The sequence below is a fragment of the Phascolarctos cinereus genome, unplaced genomic scaffold, assembly GCF_003287225.1.
Source record: "Phascolarctos cinereus isolate Bilbo 61053 unplaced genomic scaffold, phaCin_HiC Scaffold_1;HRSCAF=81, whole genome shotgun sequence".
Lineage (NCBI taxonomy): Eukaryota > Metazoa > Chordata > Mammalia > Diprotodontia > Phascolarctidae > Phascolarctos > Phascolarctos cinereus.
This window is the reverse complement of record NW_027555514.1, coordinates 281,976,941-282,001,292: the sequence shown is the minus strand read 5'-3', so window position 1 is coordinate 282,001,292 and position 24,352 is coordinate 281,976,941. Positions and strand designations below refer to the sequence as shown.

Below are 24,352 nucleotides of genomic sequence, written 5' to 3'. Positions count from 1 at the left end.
CCCAGGGGACAAGCATCGTCCCAGAGGACCCTACCCCTTTTCTGTGCCCCCTGGAGGCCGGAGGCCAGAGCTGCTCTAAGGTTGGCACTGCGCCGACAGGCCGAGCCAGGTGTGTAGGAGGCCAGGGTGCCAGAAACCTGCGTGCCTTTGGAGGGCCTGGCCCAGCTCACTGACGTGAGCCCCCTGGAATGTAGCGGGGGCGGGGGAAATTCCCCACCAGCCTTTGACCTCTCGGTAAACATAGCTGCTTTGTCATCTCCCTTGGAGCTTCCTGCCTAGAGCCCAGTGCCAGCAGCTGGCCCAGCCTGAGGGAGGGCTGAGCTCAGCACTTTGGGACCAAGGGGTCATTGGGTGGGGTCGCTCACTGTTAGTAGGGCCTGTGCTCAGCCCTCCTGGAGCTGGGGGGAGGTGACAATGATATAGGATTGTAGCCGAAGAGCAGGAGCCCAGCTAGTCCAGCCCCCCCAACCCCCCCCCCACATTATATAGAGTAGGCAGTGACTTAGAGGCCATTCAGGATCAGGATTGGAACCCAGGGCTTCTAATTCTAAAGCTCCTTTCTCTCCCAACAGCTCCTGAATGGGGTAATGGGGGTGGGGGAATCAGTCAGTGTCCAGGATTTAAATCAGAAGATATTAGAGCTAGAAGGTCATCTAATCCCTGTCATTTAGACAGGAGACCGAGGCTGGCTGACTGGAAGGACTTGGTGAAGATCTAGTCAGGGGCCATTTCTCCAGGGCTTCCTATGGGCTGGGCACTGTGCTAAATACAGCAGAAGAGCCCTGCCCTCATCCTGGGGCAGTCGCCGCCAGGGAAGGTGGGGAGGAATGGTGGGGCCCTCCTGCAGGGGTGCAGGAGAGGCCTTCCAAGGCAGGGCTTCAGGTCAGGAGCTGGAGGTGCGGATGCTCCACTCTGGGCCAGACATCAAGTCCCCAAAACGTTCCATCCGGATATCTTTAAGTCTGTACTTCCTTGTCCAACTATCTGAACCTGCCCACAGTGACACACCTAGGGTCCTTTGTAGGATTTCAAGCCTAGAAGAACCGTCTTGTCTGACTAGCTCCTTTTACAGGAGAAGAAACTGAGGCCTTACACAAAGGCCAGCATCGTAAGTGGCAGAGCAGAGATTTGAACCCAGACCCCCTGACTCCAAATTCAGTGCCCTTTCCACTGAGCCCCACAGCATCCCTTTAACATACATGAGAATCAGGGTCCCCATTTCTAGGATAAATCTTACGGCTCACAAGGGTTTCCTCATGTAGCGGTGCCCGAGCTGACATCTTTTTAGAGATGGGAAGGGGCTCTGGTGAAATACCTTGTCCAGGGTCACGCAGCAACGAGAGATTCAGACCCACGTCGTCTGCATCGGGTCTATTTATTTGTGGACGGATCTAAATTAAGATGCTTTTCCTGCCATGTAGCCCAAGTTGGCTTCTTTGAGCCTCGCCCTTCTACTACTGGAGACACATGTCACTCATGTCCTTCCCAAGTCTTCTCTCAAACATCTCCAGTTCTTTCCATTTGTCGTTATACAACATGGCCTCAAGTGAGAGCTTTCATCACGTGGAGGGAAGAAGAGGCTTTTGACTTAACTTCTTCTCCAGAGTCTCGTCTTCTGAGAGTAGTGGGTTCCTCTTCCTGGGAGGTCTTCAGGCAGGACTGTAGGGGAATGTCCTTCGGTATGGGTAGGACAAGATGGCCTGAGGTCCCTTCCAGTTTTAAAATTCTATGATTATGTGGAAGACCCCAGATTAGAGGGCAATCTCTAATATGATAAGGAGGGAGGCAGGTCCACCAGCTGATTCTGTGAGTCTGGAACACACCAATGCAACTATGGACTCAAGAACCTGTCCTCCCTGTCCATCCCCAGGCGTCCCCACCCATCTCCAGGTCCCTCCCAGGACACAATCCAGGCCACATTCTCATCTCAGTGAAAAAGAACTTGCTTTATTCAGAAAGTCTACAAAATACAGGAGGCGAGCAGCGCTTACTGTAAGTCAGAAAATAAATAAATTCTGGAACCCCTGGGGGGCATTTTTCAGGGTCTTCTGTTACGTATAGATAAAATGTGATTTATTTGCAGATATAAAATATAACGTCCAGCTCGTCCACTTTCCCACCCAGACTGGGCTCCAGTGAGGTGGGCTGGCAGCTGTGGCGGAGAATAACTTAGCTCTGTGCAATAAATAACAAAGGGGGGTTGGGGCTGGATGAGAGAGGTGTATGTAGCTGGGAGAGGGGAGCAGCTGGGCAAAGAGGCTGGAGGAGGAGAGTTAGGGGAGGGGGGCCACAAAGGCTTTTTTCCATTGGAAGATAAGAAACCCCAGAGTCTTAGGCCCCCTCCCCAAAAGTGCTCACAGGAGAGGGGCCCCAGCTCTTCTTCCTGACTGCCAGCGGGGATCTTAGGCTGGCCATCCCATCCCTTATCCCACCCTGCATAGTCTTTCCCTCTCTCCAGCTCCAAGTGCCTGACTTTGGGCAGACTGGTGCCTGGGGCCTGGCCTGCCTCCTAGAGACCCCCAGCCCCTCAGGGAAGCCCAGGAGGAATTCTAGCACATCTCTGGGTGTCCCAGGCCCTGGGAAGATGGATGGGCCAGCCGTGGGGGGCTTGGAGGGGCTCTCTCAGCCTTGAGGGATATCTAGACACCCTCTAGAAGACCCCATTCTTCAGGAAGAGAGCTCCCACGCACCCATGCCAGGTCTCCAACCTGCTTCCAAGGTTCCTGCTGCAGGGGCCAAGAGAACCAAAAATCCAGAGGAGGGGGGAGGTCGGGACATGGCCCCTACCTTGCCCCTCTCCTCCCGGCCCTGGGAGAAAGGGGCTGAGCTGCTTGCTGGGTCAGTTTTCTTGGGAAAGAGAGTGGCGCAGGGGTCCCCACAGCAGAGTCCTGAGCCTGTCCCCCCTCTCCTGTGCGTCCCCTCCGTCGTGTCCAGTTTCCCGTTGAGGAAACGAGGGGGTGGGGAAGGGCAGGCTGCTAAGAGCAGGGAGGGCATGGGCCAGGAGTGGAGGGTGCCCCACATCCTAGTGCCTGGCACAAAGTCGGCACCTAATCAATGCGTGTAGATTTAACTTCAACTGCATTTGGGGGGGGGGGCGGAGGATGGAATTGTCTTCCTCCTCCCAGTTTCTGCTTCTGAGCTACCCCTTCCCCAAACCCACCGCTACCCAGGACTCGTGAGGGCCAGACGGGGGAAGGAGCACTGAGCCCTCCCGCCCCTCGGGAGCACAAGGAATTGAGGTGGGCTGGCGGGCCGACCGAATTAGGAGCTTTGGAAGGCAGGGCCACGGGAGGGGGCGGGGCCTGGGAGGTGTCAAGGCTTAGACGAGGAGGCGGGGCATTGGGGAAGAGGCTGAAATCCCATGGGGGCGGGGCCTGGACCAGGCCACCCTGTCAGCAGAGAGCGGGCCAGAGGCGGGGCCTAGATCAGGACCTCCCTATCCGCGCAGGGATGGGATCTGGGGGGCGGGGCAAGGACCAGGCCACCCAGTCTGCGGAGCGGGGCTGGAAGCCGGGGGCGGGGCCTAAGTGTGGGCGGGGCCGGGCCCCCATCCACGCAGGGGTGGGAGCGCAGGGGCGGGGCCGGGACCCCCTATCCGCACGGGGAGGGGCATCGGGGGGCGGGACCCGCGGTCACGAGGAGCAGGCTTCGGGGCTGGCTGCGGAGGCCGTTGAAGCTGTGGTGGAGGACTTGACTATGGTAATGACGCTGGCCGGTGCCACCTTGGCGGCGGGCCCTCCGTGTGCGGCCACCGAGCGCGCGAAGCCCTGCAGCGCCTCGTACTTGGAGCGCAGGGCGTCGAGCTCGAGGCGCATGGCGGCGTTCTCGCGGGCCAGCTTGTCCACCTCCCGCTCCAGCTCACTCTTCTGCTTCTGCAGCTCCTCTTTCTGGCACACGCGCTTGACGCGGCAGCTGGCTGCGTAGCCGCGGTTCTTGAGCGTGCGGCGCCGCTGCTTCAGCCTCGCCACCTCCTCCTTGGACAGGCCGCGCAGATGGTGGTTCAGCTCCCGCACAGACAGCGCCATCAACTCCTCATCCGACAGGTGCGGGCCAGTGTTCTCGCCCAGTTCGCGCTTGATCTGCGGGGCAGGAAGGGTGTCAGGCGGGTGTGGCCTGGGAGGGGGGGACGGACAGGGACTCCCCCGACACGACACAGACACGTGGACACAGAAGCTGACATCGACACAGACACTGACATTGACACAGACGCTGATGCTGACATTGGCACAGACACTGACACACACACACTGATGCTGACATTGACATTGACGCTGACATTGACACAGACGCTGATGCTGACATTGGCACAGACACTGACACACACACTGATGCTGACATTGACACACACACTGATGCTGACATTGACATTGACGCTGACATTGACACAGACGCTGATGCTGACATTGGCACAGACACTGACACACACTGATGCTGACATTGACACACACTGATGCTGACACAGAAGCTGACATTGACACAGACACTGACACAGACACTGATGCTGATACTAGCACAGACACTGACAGACACTGATGCTGATATTGACACAGACACTGACGCTGACATTGACAAGCTGATGCTGACATTGGCACAGACATTGACATTGACACACACTGATGCTGACATTGACAGACACTGACACAGACCCTGACACTGGCACACACACTGCTGCTGACATTGACACAGACACTGCTGCTGACATTGGCACTGACACTGACACAGAAGCTGACATTGACACACACACTGATGCTGACATTGACACACTGATGCTGACACAGACACTGATGCTGACATTGACACAGACACTGACACAGACGCTGATGCTGACATTGGCACAGACACTGATGCTGATATTGGCACAGACACTGACACTGACACAGAAGCTGACGTTGACAGACACTGACACTGACATTGACACAGACACTGATGCTGATATTGACAGACACTGACGCTGACATTGACACAGACGCTGATGCTGACATTGACACAGATGCTGATGTTGACATTGGTACAGACACTGACACTGACACTGACACAGAAGCTGACATTGACACAGACACGCTGACAGACACTGACATTGATACTGACACTGACACAGACACTGACGCTGACATTGACACAGACGCTGATGCTGACATTGGCACAGATACTGACATTGACACAGATGCTGATGCTGACACAGAAGCTGACACAGACACTGACATTGACACAAACACTGACAGACACTGATGCTGATGCTGACACAGACACTGACATTGACACAAACACTGACACAGACACTGATGCTGACATTGGCACAGACACTGACACAGAAGCTGACATCGACACAGACACTGATGCTGACATTGGCACAGACACTGACACAGAAGCTGACGCAGACAGACACTGACATTGACACAAACACTGACACTGACACAAACACTGATGCTGACATTGGCACAGACACTGACATCTACACTGGACACCACAGCCCACGCTTTCTCTCCTTCATCCTAACCTCTCTCTTCTCGCCTGGCTGCTCTCCTCACCCTGTTCTTCTCTCATATCCTCCGTCTCCCTGTTGTCTCCTTCATCCTTCCTTTTCTCTTCTTTCCTCACTCCTTTCTCTCTTCTTCCCACTCTCTCTTGCTCTTCTGTCTTCTCATTTGCCCACCCTTTCTTCTCTCCTCTGCCTTCTGCCCTCACCCTCTTCTCAGTTTTTCTTCTCTCTTCCTTTTTCTTCCTTTTCCTTCTTTTCCTTCTTTGTTTCCAACTTTCTGTCCTCTCTCCCTATTTCTCGTTCCCCATGCCCTTGCTCTTTTTTCCTCCTTTCATTTACTTCTACTTTACTTTGCTTCCTCTTCAACTTCCATTGGCTCTTTCCCGTTCGTCTTCCTTCTCCTCCCCTTGTTCCTACCTTGTCCTTTCCTCTCCCTCCTCTTCCCTACCTCCCTCTGGTTTTCTCTTCTCCTCTAACTTCTCTCTTCATTCTCTCTTGTCCCATTCCTTTCCCCTTTGCCTTCCTTTCATCGTCCTTCCTCTTACTGCCTTATTCTTCTCTGTCTTTTCTTCCTTTTCCCTCTCCTCCCCCTCCTCTTTCTTCTTTCCCAGTTGTCTTTCCCTTTCTCTTCCCTCTTCTTCCCTCTGCTTTCCTCTCCTTTCCTCTCCTTTCCCTCTTCCTCCTCAATCTCCTTTTGTCTTCTACTTTCTCTCCTCTCCTCTTAACACTTATTTTCTCTTTCTTTTCCTCCCTTCTACTTCCCTTCTCCCTCTGATTTTCCTTCCTCTTGAGGTCTCAGTTTCCTCTTCTGTAAAATGAGAAGGACTAGAACTAGATGATCTCAGAAGGGCCTTTTCAGCTCCAAAACCAACCTATGATGCTTACTCTCCCTCCCCCCCATTCCTCAGTCCCTTCGTCATCTTCCCTCTACTTATGCCACTTTCCTCAATCACGCTTCTTCTCCCTATATTCTTCCCTCCTTCTTGTCTTCCTCTTTCTTCCTCCTCTTTCCTTTTACTGTTTCCCTTCCTGCCTCCTCCTTTCTAACCTTCTTCCAATTCCCACCTTCTGTTTCCTAATACTAGAAGGAGAAGGGGCCATGGATGAGGTGGGAATAGAGGAATCATCTTGGCTCTTTTCTCCTAAGGCTCAGTGCAAAAGTCCTAAACTTCCCCCATTCCCTTTACCTAAGGGGGACTGGTCCTTGGGAAAAAAATTTAAAAAACCAAAGAAGGACAATAGCTCTAGAGCCCAAAGTGACCTCAGAAGCCATCTGGTCCAACACCCTCATTATACACATGGAGAAACAGAGGCAAACAGGGTGAAGTGACTTGCCCAAGGTCATGAAACGTGATTTCTCCCTGAAATCTGTACACAGTAAGTTAACAACCCCTGGGCTAGAGAATCCCCAGGTTCCATTTTAACTCTAAAGTCTGTGATCTGCAGCTGCTGAGGACTTGATTAAAAGTCAGGAGGACTCTAGAACCAGGAGAACACTGGAGTTTGGAATCTTGTGTCTAGGAGAGTTCTAGAACTTGGGACCTTAGATCACAGGAGCTAGGAGAATTCTAGAATTGGGGCCTTGACTAGCTTGGGGTAGGGAGCAGCGAGTAAACAGAAGACAGGACAGGAGGGGAAGGAATCAAAGGAAAGGGCTCTCACCTTTAATGCTTTGCTGGATAAGGTGTCTGTAGACATTTTGGGGTCAGGTGCCCTCAGGGCTGGAAACCTGGAGGAAAAGAGGAGATGAAGCATTATTGTTCCAAGCCCTGACTCTTGCTTTTCATCTTAGGGATAAGGTCTTGAGGAGGCACTCATCCATGATTGGAGCTAGCTGTATCCATGGACAAATTAGGTGGCCACCAACCTCAGACTTCCCCCTCCGTCAGCCTCCTCTGAAATCCCTCCTCTTAGAGTCATTCATTCATCAACATAGGTGAAGTGCCTGCTGTGTGGACAGAGCACATATCCTCAGCAGAGGAGGCTGGGGGTGGCTGCACGCTCCTAGATTCCTTGCTACTGGGAAGGCTGAAGCTGGCGGACCAGTTGAACTCAGGAGTTCTGGGTCATTTGGGTGTCTGCCCTAAATCTAGGGACACCGATAGGATGAGCCTCAGAATGGAAGCAGGGAGATCCAAGCCTCAAAAAAGAAAAAGAGCCAGGTTTCCTGCCCTCAGAAAGGTCACTCTAGCAAAGCAATGACACCAAGGCAGACTGCTGTATGGAGACCTAATTATAAGACCTCATAAATGGACATGACGAGAACAGAATCAGTAATGGGGTACAGTGCAAAGAGCCCTGCATTTGATTTTGGGAAGACCTGGGTTCAAATCCTGGCTGTGCCACTTACTAGCTGTGTGACCTTGGGCAAGTTAATTCTCCTTCAGCCTCAGTTTCCTTTTCTGGTGAATCAGGGCTCTATGACCTGTAAGGGCCCAGTCCAATGACCATCCTGACCGAACCCATGCTACCTGAGGGCGTGAGTGAAGTCTAGAGCTGGTCCAGGAGCATTGGTTTGGGTAGATGAAGCCAGCCAGATGTGGGACAGGGATAATAATAAGCCTAAGTGATCAAGGGCTGATTTTCTTAGTCTAGAGCACCCCCAGGAGGAAATCCCTCCACCAATGCAGACGATCAGCAGCTTAGAGCCTCTCACAGCCTGAGACTTGAATCCAGGCCTTCTTGGCTTTGAGGCTGTCACGATTTACTCACTCCCCTCGAGATGTATGGCTGTAGGCGTGTGCATAAACATCTGTGTAGGTCCTGACCTGTGACATTGTGATAGGGAACTCCCAGTACAAAAACTCGTTTCGCTAATGCAGATTACTTTCCTTTCTAACTTAGTCTTAGAGCATTGAGAAGTAACTTGTCAGGGTCACTCAGACCGTGTATACCAGAGCAGGACCTGAAGGTCCTGCTGACTCTAAGGCCAGGTCTTTAACTACTACACCACGCTATCCTCATGCTTGCACACCTACCCCCTTTGGATGACTCCTATGCCATATTTCATCTGATCCTAGCTATTGATCTGTTGGGGTAGTTAACTAGGTGGTATAATAGAGCATTGCCCTGGAGTTCACCCCATTTACCTCAGTTTCCTCATCTGTAAAATGAACCAAAGGAAATGGCAAACCCCATTTTTGCCAAGAAACCCCAAAATTTCCAAGAAAACCCCAAATGGGTCACAAAGAGTCAGACGTTGACTGAAACAACTGAACAACAACAAGGAGAAGGAAACTGAGGCACGGCAAGAGAGGATTCATTCACATACCTTCTAAATGGCAGGGCTGGATCCCCAGACCAGACTGACCGATGCTCCAGAGCCAGGCCTTTGCCCAGGACGGGCGCTCATGCCCAGCAGAGATGCTGTGAGGTCAGTAAAGGCCATGGCCTCTGCCTCGAGGTGGGAGGGTGTGAAGAGGGGCCACCTCACACCCTTTATGCACCTCTTCCATTGCAGGGAAGGCTGAGCCATCAGGTGAAAGGCATGGCTGGGGGATTCCCTATTTCCCAGTGCCCAGCCCCTAGCAGAGCCCCCAGAACCTGCCTTGTCACTGATCACCCAACAGCCAACCAGGGTGGTATGGTGGAAGGAGCCTCAGTGTCCTCATCTGTAAAATGGGGAGAATAATACTGCCAACCTCAGTGGATTGTAGTGAGGTTCAAATGAGACCACATTAGTGACATGCTTTGCAAACCTTACAGTGTCATGAGAGGGCCCGCTCTTATGATTACTGTCATTGTTATGTCTGCCAACAAGTATTTCCTAAGGGCTAGCTATGTGCCGGGCACCGTAATGTGTTATTATTAACGCGCTGTGCATTATTATTATTAGCATCCTGTGACCAGCCAGCGCCCTCCCCACAGATACTCGGCCACGCCCATCCCTCCCAACAGCTGACCTGTTCTTCCCCTGTCTAGTGAAAAGAGAATTCCGAGGGGGTCCTTCTCTCCCCTGGAGTGCTCATACTTAGGGCTGCCCAGGACTGGCGCCTCCTGAATCTGTCTGTTTGTTCTTCCAGATTCCACTTTGTAGGAGGAGGGATCTCCCACAAGCAGAGCAGGGGAAATGGGGGTGATGCAGGGAGAAGATGGCTTTTCTGGAGGCTACAAGGAAAGTGGTCAGAGCCTGGGCCACAAGCAGCCCCCTGATAGCACTTCTGGGTGGGGGGAAGGAGGGGAGGGACAGGCCCCCTGAGCTGGGATATCCCCACGGGATTTCTCAGGGTTACTAAGGAAAATCTAGCATTCTTTGTAGTACACGACACCATCCAAGTCCCTCATTTACTAGGTGAAGCCCCGACAGTGGGAGTTGGCTTGTTCCAGGCTGTGTAACAGTGAACCCCAGACTCCTGGCCCCCAGACCAATTCTCTTCAGTGTCACACACTTGAGCATCTGTGGGGCAGGCCCTAGCTGGTTGTGTGATCACTGGATCTAGAATGATCTAGAGTCCTCAGAAGTCATACACATCTGATTCTTCCTCTTCATTTTACAAATGAAAAAACTGAGGCCCAGGGAAGCTAAGTGAGTACACGGAGCAGGTCTCATTGGTTATATGAGCCTGGCTTCTCCTAAGGAATTCACAGGCTGGAAGGCACCTCAGAGGTCAGCGGATCTACACCCCAGATTTTACTGGTGAGGAAACTCACGCCTCGAGAAGGAAAGTGACTTTCTAGAGTCACATAGATAGTAAAATGTCAGAGGTGGGTCTGGAACCCAGGTCTGATAACTACAGAACCAGTGTTCTTTATCCAGGACCACACCATTGCCCTTTATTCAATTCAGCAAGCACATAAGTACCTACCCTGTGCTCGTCGTGAACAAGGTATTTATTAAGTGCTTACTCTATACCAGGCACAGGTCTGGCTCCCTGGAGACACAAAAACAGAACAATCCCTGCTTTTCATTTAAATGGGGCCAACAGAAATGACAGGATCATAGATCTGTAGCTGGGAGGGACCTGTGAGTCCCCAGCCACACAGCTAACTAACACCAAGTGTTACCCTGTCCAAGAGCTCATAGCCTTGTTCTTTCTGAAATGGCAGAACCTCCTTTCTTCCCTTGGGAAAGAGGCTGGAGAAAAGCCCCAGCTGCCTAGCTTGGGATTGCAAGCAGGGGCCTGGCCTACTGTTGGTCTCAGCCTTCCCCTCCCCCTGCTCCAGCTGCTTCAACTCTGCCCAGTGTGAGTTTCTACACTCCTCCATCCCCACCCTAGGATGTCCTTTCTCGTTTCATCTCCTCTCATGCCCCTCAGCCTACTCCCTGTCTCCAGGGACATGGAGTCTTCTTCCCCATCAGGGTGACTTAGGCAGAAGTGGGGAGATTCCCCCTGGTTTCTCAGAAGCTCCTCCCCGAATAGAGTGAGGGGTGGGAGGAGATGGAGCCCAGAGGGGACCAAGGCCATTCCTGGTGGGAGGGGAACAAGGCTCAGAGGAAGCCTGAGGAGGAAGCTGGTGGTCTAGGAAGTCCCCCGGGAAAGCACAGCTTCTCCTCCCAACTCTGTCCTGTCCTGGGAGTCCATCAGAGCCCGTGGAAGCAGGAGTGGCCCTTGGCATCAGCCCTCTGATGAGCACATCCTTCTACAGCCCCTGGGGTGCCTGGTCCAGAGGAACGGGTGGGGCAGCCCTGGCCAGGGAGGAAGAAAAAGGAGACAGGTTTGGGAAAACCGAGGCAGCTCAGGGAAGAGGCGCTGCCCCTGGGTAGGCCCATATGGTTAGTTAGTGGTCCCAGCTCCAGATCAGAATTGGAGGAGTGTCTGGGGCTCAACGCCACTGGGATCTGTCAAAAGGGTATTGGGGCAACTTGGTAAATATATTATCCTACTGAAGAGAAACACCAAAACACAGCAGGCAGAAAACTGGCTTCCAAGCCCCAAAGGCCTGGGTTCAACTGCTGTTTTGGGCATTGGGTGTGCATGACCTCTCTGTGCTCCCAGCAACATTCTAAGATGACATTTCAAATGAGGAGCAGACCTGCCCTGATTGAGGAGAATCCCAGATTCTGTCTCCTCCCTCTAGCCTAATGAGATAGTCCAGCCCTGGACAGTCCATCCCACACTGGGCTGGCAAAGTGACCTTCCGAAAGCTCAGGCCTGACCATGTCAAGAACCTTCCTATTGCCTCGAGAATCAAACACAAAACCTCTGCTTGACATTCAAAGCCTTTCATAACCCAGCCCCCTCCTATCTCCCCAGTCTTCTTACCCCGTACTCCCCACCACGTACTCTTTGATCAAGACCCTCCATCTCTAGGCTCCAGACATTTTCTCTGGCCCTCATGCCTGGAAGGCCCTCCCTCCTCATCACCTCCTGCCTTCCCTGGCTGCCTTCAAATCCCAACCAGGATCCCACCGTCGACAGGAAGTGCAGAATATTGTACAGATCAGGGCCGAGCTGATGGCAAGTCTTCAGTGTGAACATTTACACTTTGGAAATCAGTAAATGCTACCAATCAGGTCACACTATTGTTTTGTGGACTTTCTGAGGAAAGTAGGTAACATGGATATATTCAGAAATGAAAACAAAAGATATTCATAAATTTTTAATCAAAAATTTCAAAAACTACCGAGTTTCAAAACCCCACCTTTGTGCCAGACCCTACCCCAACCTTGGTGACCGCCCTGAGGTCACCAACCCATCCACACTTGTGGATGGAGACCATTGTGTGTGCACTATCTCGGAGGTGGAGATGGGGTGGGGGTGGGGCACAGAAGCACAAGACCAGCAGATGCTGGCTTGGGGCCAAAGGGCTCAAAAGGCAGAACCAGGCTGACGACAGCCCCAGGGCGCTGACCTCCAGGCTGGTGCCCCGCTCATCCTTGTGACTCACAACACACGGTCACTTATGGAGACTTGGGCTTGTTAGATTTTCAGTTCCCTAGGAGAGCAAAGGGGGTGGGAGAATGACAAATAGGGTAAGGGGGAAATGTGTAAGAAAAACCACCACCTCCACACCCTGCCTACTTGGGCCAAGAGCCAGGAAGGGAGGCATGAATGAGCAGGAGAGCCAGGGGGAGGGCCCTCTGGGGGCGGAGGCAGGGCGGGGAGCTGGAGCCCTGTGTAGACAAGGTGCTGTCTCACAATGATTCAGCACAGCCCAGCCAGGTCAACGTCCTTGCTCCCCACCCAGAAGCTCCTGGGCCAGAGCTGGCTGGAACCTACGGGTGACTGAACCATAAAATAATAAGTGACCGTCCCAGGCCTCCAAGGCTGAGGGCCTGGTCAGTGGTACAGACAGCAAATACTGTGGGAAGCCAGGGGAGAGTACCAAGAATAGGGAGAAACTTAAGGAGAGCTTCCCACAGGCCTAAAAGCAGCAGCCTGACACAGCAAAAGGCTACTTTGGATGGAGAGTCTAGAGACCTGGGTTCAAATTCTGACCCTTCTATTTACTCCCTAAGTGACCTTGGTCAAGTGGTTTTGTTTCCCTGGGCCTCAGTTTCCTCATCTATAAAATGAGACACTTGGACTAGATGGTCTGAGGTCTGTTCCAGCCACAGCCTGGGCTTAACTTGGGTCTTAGAGGCTGGGTTGGCCATGGAAAGGTGGAGAGGAGGTGGGACAGCCTTCCTAGAGAGAGAACAAAGGTCAGGGCTGGGGGCAGTAGCCTTCCAATCCCTTCCTCTCACAGCCATCCTCCTTGGATAGGCCCTCTTCACCTCTGGCCTGGACAGTTATAATAACCTCCTAACCAGTCTCCCGAACTCGTGTCTCTCCCCTACAGTCTGACCTTCAGAATGGCATAGGAGAGCCACATCCCTCCTCTGCTCAAGAGCCCTCAATGGCCCCCCATTGGCCAAAGAATAACACAGAAACTTCTTATCCCAGAATTCCTCTCCTGTCTGGCCCAACCTACCATTCCAGCCACCGGTCCCCTCCATGAACTCTGTGCTCCAACCAGACTGGTCAGCCAGACATTCCCCAATCTCATCTTGCCATTTCTTTCCACAATGCATTTGTCCACAGGGTGCCCTGTGCCTAGAATGCTCTCACTTCCTCCTCCCCAACTCTTCATTCAAGGCTCAGTTCAGGGGCTTCCTCCCCCATGAAGTTTTCCCTGGTCCCTGAAGCTAGGAGGAATCCTTCCCTCCTTGCATCAACCAAAAAGCATTTATTAAACGCCTACTGTGTGCTAGGTGCAGAAAGACAAAAATCAAACACAAAACATGACAAGCTGTACTGCTCGGGAGGCCTCGATTTCCTGCCGCTTCCTAACATTTCCTCAGAGTAGCCTGGCACGCAATTCTAGCCTGTGCTGTAGTTATTTCTTTCAGATTTCTGTGTCCCAGGGGCCTAGCACAGTGCTAGGCCGTGGCCCCAGAGAGGAGGGATAAGCATCTGTGGAACTGAGGGGCAGCCAGACCTCTGAGGGATGGCCTTAAGGGGCCAGGGTCATTCTCAACTTTGGGAAAGCACAGTGACACTTTCAGGGGATCATCCCACTCGAAATAACTGCCTTCAAAGTCATCTGTTTGACCTGCCTCACTTTACAGGTCAGGAGATTGAAGTCAAGACAGGGAAAGTGCTTGGTCCAAGGTCACTGATTTGGGAACCTTTGGTAGGAGTGAATTGACCAGGAGCCAATGAGATGGGGACTGTCCGCGGGCCTTTGTCCAGAGAAGTGTGTGAAGGGGAGGGGGCGGCTCTGGAAACTCAGCCTCTTGGACGGAATACTTAGCCAGTCACAGAGCTGTGAGAGAGACAAGAGGTCATCTCTAATCCAGCCCTCCCCAGCCTCCATTTTACAGACCAGGCCCAAAGAAAGTAGTTCCATGCCCAAGATCACATAGGTGTTAAGGAGTGATTCGAACCTAGGTCCTCTGATCCAAGTCCAATGCCACACAGCCACTCAACCCAGTTCTGCCTCTCCCTGGCTCCTCTCCCATCTCTGCTCCCTTGCTCTGGCAGGGGCTTCCTCGGCCACATCCCAGGTCCTGGCTGAGGCTCGGCTCTTTGCCCAGGATTGCTCGGGCTCAGCTGAGTCAGACACGTCCTGTAGGAAAGCCTTAACAGTGAGGGCGTCCCAGCCTCCTTCTCTGGCTTCTTCCCAGCCTCCTTCTCTGGCTTCTGCCTGCCCTCCTCTTCCTCCTCCTCCTTACATATCTTTGGTGATCCAAAAATGTTTGTGGAATGAACAAATGAATTAGATCACACCTCTGTCTGCTGAGCAGGGCCAGAGCAATACCAGAAGATGCCCAAAGAGCTGGACTCCAGGGACATCCGGGGATCATTGAGGCCGAAACCAGCGCAGTCAGACTATTAAGACAAAGACAGCATGGAGGCCAGACTTAGGCCGGGTCAGGAAGAGCTGGGTTCAAATCTCCTTGTAAAACAAGGAGGTCAGACTCAATGGCCTCCAAAATTCCTTTCAGCTCCAAGTCTGGCAGGATAATAGCTACCATGTACATAGCCCTTGATGTATCTTACCATATTTGATTCTCTCAGCAATCCTGGGGGTGCTATTATCATTCGCATTTTGCAGATGAGGCAGAGAGCACTGAAGTGATTTGCCAGGATCATACAGCTAGTAAGTGTACAGGGCAGAATTCAATCTTCTTAGCACATATGAGCATTTAATAAATGATTGTTAGTGGAGTGATTTATTGTAGTTGGCAATTTGATGGAACCCTGCAGGGAAAGTTTTTGAAATGCACCAACTCCTTCCCTTATCTGCCACCCCTGCCCCACATTTGTTGTCTCTGGTTTGGGTATAATCAAATTTGCTTGAAGCAGGGAGGGGAGAGGGGAGTCACCATAGTAGGCCTTAACAAATGCTTATTGAATTAATAAATGACTTCGTTGACCCCTATTGGAGTCACTGAAGTCATGTTATTTTTTAGAAATATAAATTCCTTGGGTTAGCATTTAAAGCCTTTCACAGTCTGGCTCCAGCCTATCGGTCATCCCAGGTCTATTGCCAACCACTCTGCTTCATGGACTCTCCATTCCAGCCAAACTGACCTGCTTGTCTGCCTCCATTCGTGACATTCCATCTCCTCTCTGGACTGCCCCCTTCCACCTCTCCAGCCTGGAATGCTTTCTCTTCTTACCTCTGCTTCTTGTAAATCCTAGCCCCCTCCAAGGCTCCCCTCAAGTGACAAGAGTCCTTTCCTGATTCCCATAATTGTTAGTGATGCACACCCCCTCCAGTTACCTCATATTTATTTGGTATTTACTTATATTTGAGTCTGGAAATAAGAGGGAGCCCCTGTGGCTCACTGAGAGCAGGTGGAAAGGAGGGTGCAGAAAAAATGTGATAACGGTTTTAGGAAAATCATGTTGGTGGCTGAATGGAGGATGGGCTGGAGACAGGGAGAGACTTGAGGCAAGCAAAGCTACCAGCAGGTTCTGCAGTAGTCCAGGCATGAGGTGAGCACCAAGATGGGGGCGGTGTCAGAAAAAAGAAGGGGCTTGTTCAGGGGATACTGCAAAGGTGAAATTAACAAGAGATGCTGCAGAGGTGGAATCAACAAGAGGTATTGCAAAAGTGAAATCCACAAGATGCTACAGAGGTGAAAATGACAAGAGATGTTGTAAAGGTGAGATGCTGCAAAAGTGAAAGCAACAAGAGATGTTGCAGAGGTGAAAGCAACAAGAGATGCTGCAGAGGTGAAAGCAACAAGAGATGCTGCAGAGGTGAAAATGACAAGAGATGTTGTAAAGGTGAGATGCTGCAAAAGTGAAAGCAACAAGAGATGTTGCAGAGGTGAAAGCAACAAGAGATGCTGCAGAGGTGAAGATGACAAGAGATGTAAAAGTGAAAGCAACAAGAGATGCTGCAGGGGTGAAAATGACAAGAGATGCTACAAAGGTGAAAGCAACAAGAGATGTTGCAGAGGTGAAAGCAACAAGAGATGCTGCAGAGGTGAAGATGACAAGAGATGTAAAAGTGAAAGCAACAAGAGATGCTGCAGGGGTGAAAATGACAAGAGATGCTACAAAGGTGAAAGCAACAAGAGATGTTGCAGAGGTGAAAGCAACAAGAGATGCTGCAGAGGTGAAGATGACAAGAGATGTAAAAGTGAAAGCAACAAGAGATGCTGCAGGGGTGAAAATGACAAGAGATGCTACAAAGGTGAAAGCAACAAGAGATGTTGCAGAGGTGAAAGCAACAAGAGATGCTGCAGAGGTGAAGATGACAAGAGATGTAAAAGTGAAAGCAACAAGAGATGCTGCAGAGGTGAAAATGACAAGAGATGTTGCAAAGATGAAATCAGCAGGCCTTGGCAACAACTTGGATATGGAGGATGGGAGAGTGAGGAGCCCAGGATGATGCTGAGGTTGGGAGCCTGGGGGCCTGGGAGAATAGTGATACCCTCTACAATGATAGGGAAGATAGGAGATGTGGAGGGTTGGGGGGAAGATAATGAGTTCTGTTTTGGATACAATGAGTTTAAGATGTCTATTGGGCATCCAGTTCATTAAATTAAATGGAATTTTATGTTGTTTTATTTTTCTGTTGAGGTTTTGCTAAGTCTGCTGCTGAAAGAAGTTTGCCTTCTTTGAAAACACTTTAGATTTTTTTTTTAAGGCAATTGGGGTTAAGCAACTTGCCCAGGGTCACACAGCTAGTGTCAAGTGTTTGGTCTGAGGCTGGATTTGAACTCAGATCCTCCTGACTTCAGGGCCAGTACTCTATCCACTGTGCCACCTAGCTGCGCCAGAAAACACTTTAAATGACAATGGGGAGGGAAGGGAGTTGAGGACTTTGCCTGAATTTAAAATTTTGCTGTCAAACATTTTGCAAACAGAAACGTGTTTCTAGGATCACAGGACTCTTAGGAGCCTAAGGAACCTGAGAGATCCTTGAGTTCATCCCCTCCAGACTGGGACTTGTCCAAGGTCACATAGAAAGTCCATTGGCTAGGGCTGCCACCTGCCTCCTAGGGCAAGGCACTGTCCAGTGACTTCCTCTGTGCTCCTGGTCACTTATAAAGCCAGTGCAGCTGACCTAAGTGATTTGGGGGAAGAGGAGGTGGGTCCTGACGTTCTTTCTGGGGATATAAAATCGACAAGGTCAGGGCCTGTTCAGCACATGGCCTCAGAGTATGTCTGCCATCACTGATACTATAAAAATCCCTCTTGGGTCCTCTGTAGGAATCCTGCCGCAGACTGCCCCACCCCATGCTGGCAGGCCGCTCTGTCTCTGACTCTCAGTCGGTTTCACCCATCCTGTGAGCACAGAGAGAAAAAATTTGTTTTCCTCTACCCTCTGGAGCCAACATGATCAGTCAGACACCCAGAACGAGGCAGTGGGACAGAGAGAACAGCAAATTTGGAGTGTGAGGACACAGGTTCAAATCTCAGCTCTGCCACATGGGACCTGAAGCAATTTAGTTCCCCTCTGAAAAATGATGGGGCCAGACTTGGTGACCTCTGAGGTCCTGCTCAGCTTTGCAGTTTCTGTGATTCTGAGGCATAGGAAGACAGATCCCAGCATGCAAATAGAGAAGAGAGTGTGGGCCTCGGTCACAGAGGCGGATGTGATCTCAGCCCTGCCAAGGAAGTTCTGTTCCTAAAGGAGGCCAATGTGGGGAGGTGAGGCACCCTTGGTTCCTCACTGGGGCCCAGAACTCTGTTCATCTAGGCAACAGTCAAAGTGGCTTCCTGAGGGCCTGTCCACTTAGCATTTTTCCCCTTTGACCTCAAAAAGCGCTATTCCCTATGGCTGTTTGATCAGAGCCCACAAGCCATTTACTCTCCATTCTGGCTTTCTGATCTGATCTAATTGGGGGGGACACTACCTGCCTGACCTTCAGAGTGAGTTGCCTTGCTTCCTGAACCCCTGAACCCAGGGCCCTCTGAATCTAGCTCTCCAAGCTAAAAGGAGCCTTCATGGCCACCTAGACTGACCTGCCTGGTCAAGAATCCCTTCTCCATTGTGGACAAGTGGTCATCTAGTGGCCACTTGAAAATTTTCCATTATTTGAAGCTCCCAGACCTGTAATCCCATCAAGTCAGGGGTTCCCTTCAATGAGACAAATCTCAGCTCATCCATAGTGACTTGAAACTTACTCTATCCCTATCTAATTCAATCCAGGGGGCATTTATTAAGCACCTACTATGTGCACTGTGCTAAGCACAAAAAGAGGCAAAACACAGTCCCTGCCCTCAAGGCGTTCAAAATCTAACAGAACAACAAACAAATATGTGCAGACAAGCTAGATGCCAGATAAATAGGAAATAATTAACAGAGAGAAGGCACTGGAATAAAGAGGGGTTGGGGAAGGTTACCCGGACAAGGTGGAAGTTTAATTGGGACTTTGAAGAAGCCAGGGAGGTCAGTAAGGAGGGGGAGTGTTCTGGGCAAGGGGGACAGCCAGAGAAAAGGCCAGTGGAGATGAAATGGCTTGGAGGCAGCTAGGTGGCACAGTGGATAGAGCACCAGCCCTGGAGTCAGGAGGACCTGAGTTCAAATCAACTCAGACCAGACACTTGACACTTACTAGCTGTGTGACCCTGGGCAAGTGACTTAACCCCAATCGCCTTGCAAAAAAAAAAAGAGAGAGAGCTAAAGTGTCTTGATCGTGGAGCAGCCAGGAGGCCAGGGTCACTGAACTGAAGAGCCCATGTTGGGGAGTATGGTGTAAGAAAGCTGTAAAGGTGGTGGGGAGGGGCACGAGGTTACAGAAGATTTTGTATTTGACCTTAGAAGTGATTGGGCAAGTCACTTCAACTCCCTGGGCCTCAGTTTCCCCATCTGTAAATGGTTTTAGTCCCTTCTAGCTCTTGCTCTATGACCCTTGGACAAGACCTTTGACCTCTGCGCTTCCAAAGTCCAGCTTTAAATGTTGGGTCCTGGGATCTGGAGTCTCTTTCCTCCAGGCTTCGGTTTCCTCATCTGTAAAATGGTGGGGTTGTATTAGACGGCCTTTGAGGTTCCTTCCTACTCTAAAGCAGTTGAGGGCAGGAGTGGGGGACTGGGAGGAGGAGGGAGGGGCTGAGATCATAAGAAGCTTTCTATAGGAGGCAGACTATGAGCCTTGAATGGAGTGCCCAGGGACCTATGGGGCCTCCATTCCATCTTTCACCATGAGGGAGTTTCCCCTTCCATGGAGCCCAGTTCTGCCTCCTCATGACTTCACCTAATTGCTCCTAGTTGTGTTCTGTGCTGTTTAAAGATCTGTGAGGGATAGATACACTTCCCTCCCACCAACCCTTCCAACTTAAGGCTGTGGTCACATTGGCCACATCCTATATGGAGCCAGTCTGGGTATCCCCTAGTCATTGAATGTCAGAGTGAGAAGGAATCTGGAAGATTGTGGCCAGCCCCACGGGTTCCTGGCTAGCCACACATATTTTTACATTTGAGAAAACAGAGAGACTTGTCCATGTCACACAGTGAATTCATTTCAGAGCCAGGAGTGGAACCGGGGTGTCCACACTCCTGGCCCAGCGTTCTCTTCACTACATTCCAAAGGAGATCAGGAATAAGAAAAGGCTTTGAAAAGTCCTAAACCCTTTGCAAATAGCTAGGGGGTAAGGGGGGGGGATTGTTCTTAAGGACCCCCTTGATGAACTTGGCTGAGAACATGGCTAGAGCTTCGGAGGATAGGCAGCCCTGGATGGCTGCTTTCTGTGTCGCCAAAGGAAACGCCTGAATCATTGAGGTCACTGATCCACTGGGATATTTTGAGCGTTATTAACCAATTGTGGTTTAATGCAGAAGGCACCGGGCTTGGACTCAAAGCCCAAACTACCATTCCTCGGTCTCCCACTGACTTCCTGGGGCAAAGCACCTGCTCCCTCTGGCCTCACTTTCCTAATCTGTAAAACAAAAGGGTCAGACAGCATGATCTCTAAGCTCCCTAGCCCCATGTTATAAGACCCCTCCCAACCCTGATATCCCCTGTTCTAAGGCCCCTCCTAGTTCTGATATTTCCTGTTCTCTCCAAGCCCTATCATTCTGGGATTCCGTGAGCTATTTGCTGAGCATCTGCTATATGTACAGAACTGTTTATTGAATTGATTTGCCTGAGCCAAAGTCCAGGTAACAAACAGCACATGGTCTCTTCTAAAATGTTCTGGTGGGGTTTGTCTAGCTGTACTGGTGGGGATAGACCTGTGATTTCATTGGTTTAGAGAACTTCCAGGTGAAAAAACTCTCTCCCAAGGAGCAGGCTGACACTTTCTTTGCAACTTAACATAGACTTAGGGAAATGCCTAGAGCCCTGAGACATTGGTTGTATTCCTACACCTCAACACCTGTTAAAGGGTGTCTAGTCCAAACCCCTGCCTCATGGCTCTTCTCTACACTAACCTGAGCAAGGAGTCCTGTGGCTTCTACTTGAAGACCATTCACTAAGCCCAGAGGTGGTCTGGTGCGTGGTCGGGCAGCTCCAACCGTTAGAAACTTCTTCCTTATGTTGGTGCCAAAGTCAGCTGGCACCCAATGGTCCTACCATTGCCTCCAGAACCACACAGAATAAATAGAATATCTGCCCCACCACCTCTACAACTATGTTTCAGTTATTCAAAGAGTATGACTACGTTCCCCAAAGATCGTCAGTCTTGGAGTCACCAGACACTCGTTCGAAATCTGGTTCTACCACTTACTGTGGACAAGCATTTAGCCTCTCAGCCCTAGAACCTGCAGTAAAATGAGGTAGTTGAGCTAACCTCTGAGGTTCTGCGGCTATGAGGGTCTAAGGACACAGTCCCCAGCTCTTTCTAGTAAACCTAAGATCTCAAAGCTTAGGGATCCCCTGATTAGGTCTGGCTGTCCCCTCCCCAGTTCAGTGGATGGTAAGGTGAGGAGGAGGAGGCAGGCAGACATGCTTAGGAGAACAGTATTGTTCTACAATGCACAGGAAGTGGGAGGAGTTGGAGACTTAGACCTACAGATGCCAGGGGTGGGGGGCGCTGATACCCAACACTCCAAGGTGGGGCTCTCCAGACCACTGGGCAGAAACAGGTGCATCCTGGTCCCTTTAACTTTTTGCTGATCGGGGCCCCAGCTTCTGAGGCTCCCTCCCCTTCCCCCACCTCCTCACACATGCATTAACCCCTTCACTCCCTATCTGCTTCCCCACTCCCCACCCCTCTTCCGTGGCCTCGGACACGGGTGTGTATACTGTGGATCTTGGTGTGGCTGGTGGGGACTCCACCAGCCCAGCTGGGCCTCCACCTTTGAACATTGAGCTCTCAGCTCTAGGCCTCTGTCTCCCTTGGGGCCCCTTCCTTGTCCCTGCTAGGACCCAGCAGCAGCTAACAACCTGCACTCTTGGGGGGAAGCCTGGGCCCCAGAAGCCCTGGGTTCTACCGCAGCCTGTGTTGCTGTCTCCTGGAGTCAGCCACTTCCTCTCTGTGAAGTGAAGGCGTTGGAATACCAGCTCTGCAGCTTGTGACCTGGGGCAGGTCCCCCTTCTGGGCCTCAACTTCTCCATCCATAAAATGAGAAGGTTGGATTACATGACCTCTAAGGCCCCTGCCAGCTCTAAATCGTCACCAAGGACAGGTGGGCTAGGTGCCAAGCCCGTGAGTTGCGTCCTATCAGGGCCTTTGACAATTGTTTCCTGATCCATCTGGCCAAGTCGAAGGGGCTGGGGGTGACCAAACCCTCTCCCGAAGGCTTTGAGGTGGCCTTAAAAGAGAGATGGGTCTAATAGGCCCTTGCCACCCCCCAGTCCTCACTGAGCGCAGCTCTGGGCAGTCCACAAAGAGCACACTGGCCTTGAGTCTGAATGGGAACTCTGGCTATGCTACCTAATTAGCTGGGGAGGACCCTTGGCCTCTCTGATCTCTAAGCTCCATCCAGCGGCACAGACATCCCACAGGAACCTTGCAGGGTGAGAAGAGCAGGGAAACACCAAGGTCAGGGACAGGGGTAAGGGAAGGAGGGAAGCCAGGAGACCCGGGCACAGCCAGAGCTCGGGCGGGACAGGACGCTCCCCCGGGTGCCTGGGGCCGGCCCACTCACTTCCTCCTCCTCCTCCTCCTCCTGGCTGAGCTAATCCGTGTTTGCGTGCGCAAGTGTACACACACACACACACACACACACACACACACACACACACACACACCACGCACGCACAACAAACGGAATGTACACATTGAGTCACGCACGCACGCACACCCGCCCCACGGGCGCCCAATGTGGCTCCCCTGGCCTCACACCCGCCCCGCTAGTGGCTCCGATGGGATGGCTCTTTGGGGCTGGGGAGGGGGCGTGCTTACTCTTCTTCCCCCACTCCCAAGTCTGCCTTCCTGGCCCCCCCCAGTCAGGAACGTCGGGTCCCACCTTCCCTTCCACAGCTAGCCAGCCTTTTAGCACCGGCAAGGGGCGGGACGGAATAGACAAACTTTCCTTCTAGGTTCCCCAACCTCAGAGAGGTCCCCTCTGGCTCAGACTCGGGTGGGGTGGGGGGAGACAGACACTCTCTCTGCGTTCCATCCCCCTTCAGAGGGGGGTGGGGTGGGACAGGCACCTTCACTTTCAGTTCTCCCAACTTCAAAGAAGTACCTTTCGTACGAGGGTAGGGAAGACAGACACCCTTCCCCCCAGTCCCTCCCCCCTCCTCTGTATACCAACTGGGTGCTGGGGACGATTCGGACACCCCCACCACCCCGCCCAGCAAGTGCCTCCACCACTTCTAGCTCAGCGAATCCCCTTCTCTGCTGAGGGGAGACAGACAACCGAACAATTCCGATTCTCCTCCCTCGCACTATGCCCAAGGTCCCAGGACGAGAGTAGGACGGACAGACAGGTACACACACACACACACACACACACACACACACACACACACACACACACACACACACACACACAATCCCTGTCCAGCGTTCCCCTCCCAAGCTTCCAGGAAGCCAAGGTCGGCGAGGGGGCAAAAAGCGGACGTGAAGGGATAGAAGAGGGTCACTGTGAGGTGGAAGGAAGTAGCCGGACAGTGGAAAGGCCCCCCCATGCACCCCAACCTTGAGGGCCCCCGGGGAGGGGGCCTCGTCCGCGCGTACTCACTCAGGTTCTCCCACTCGGTCTGGAAGTCTCTCCTTTCTTCCCCTTCTCTTCCTCCTCCTCCTCTCTCTCTCTATTCTACCTCCGCCGTCCCTGGGTGATGGGTCCCTTTCGGCCTCCAGCCGCCGCCTCCCCGGGCTGTGCTCCGGTATCGGACTTGGGCTCGGGCAGCCGAGAGTGGAGGCTGCCTGCTGGCGGGGAGGCGCGCGCGACAGCGGCGAACGCAGCAATCTGCTGAGTTGTAATGTGAGTTTCCTGGAATTACTCACTCACAGGATTCCTTTCATTCATAAAAACACAGTCATGCGCTGATGTCACCCCTCGCCGCCTCTGTTCCAGCCCCACTCCCCCCGGAGGGAGGGACGGGGCGGAGCTGGCTCGAGAGCCCCGCCTGTTCCTTGTCGGGGCTCACGCGGGCATCTTAGTGAGGGGCACTGCTGCAGCTGAGGGAGGGGAATACAAGACCCACTTTAGCGTGGTGGGGCGGTGGTAGGGCGTGCAGCCTCTTTCGGGACTCCCACCAGGAATCACACCTGGAAAGGGCCTTAGAATCTAGACCAAGCCCACCACTTTTATCGGTGGGAGCATTCCAAGAGGAGACTTGGCCGAGCCCACAGCATCTTGGATGTAGAGCTGACGGGAACCTTGGAGGGCGTCTAAATCAGCCCCGCATCTTTGCAGATGAGGAAACTGAGGCCCAGAGAGTCGGGACTCCTTTTTCATTTCATTTTATTCTGAATTTAACAAACACCAACCACGATGTACAAAAGAGAATAGGAAAAAAAGGATTATGTGACATCTTGCTCCTTCTTCCCAGCATCGACAAATTCAACACATTATTTTTAAAGCTGTCTGGTTTCCCTGTTTCCTACTGACCATCCTTCCATGCATTTTTGGAAGTGCTTCCAACTTCCCTCC

At 52.1% G+C, this 24,352-nt stretch overlaps 1 protein-coding gene across 1 annotated transcript; it reads right to left on the bottom strand.

Annotated features, from left to right (window-relative positions):
* Window positions 1–1,927: 1,927 nt before the first annotated feature.
* MAFF (MAF bZIP transcription factor F) lies at window positions 1,928–23,742 on the bottom strand. The gene is made up of 3 exons (XM_020982596.2): window positions 23,438–23,742; window positions 7,142–7,208; window positions 1,928–4,079 (listed from the first exon to the last, which is right to left on the bottom strand). Exons 2-3 carry the CDS (start codon window positions 7,175–7,177, stop codon window positions 3,633–3,635), a joined length of 483 nt encoding a protein of 160 aa, XP_020838255.1. The 5' UTR covers window positions 7,178–7,208; window positions 23,438–23,742; the 3' UTR covers window positions 1,928–3,632.
* Window positions 23,743–24,352: the final 610 nt, after the last annotated feature.

Excerpts from the sequence above, each read along its gene's own strand:
- MAFF (XM_020982596.2), bottom strand. The coding sequence starts at position 7,177 with ATGTCTACAGACACCTTATCCAGCAAAGCATTAAAG. Across the intron at positions 4,080-7,141 it reads TATCCAGCAAAGCATTAAAG|ATCAAGCGCGAACTGGGCGA; the intron begins GTGAGAGCCCTT and ends CCTGCCCCGCAG.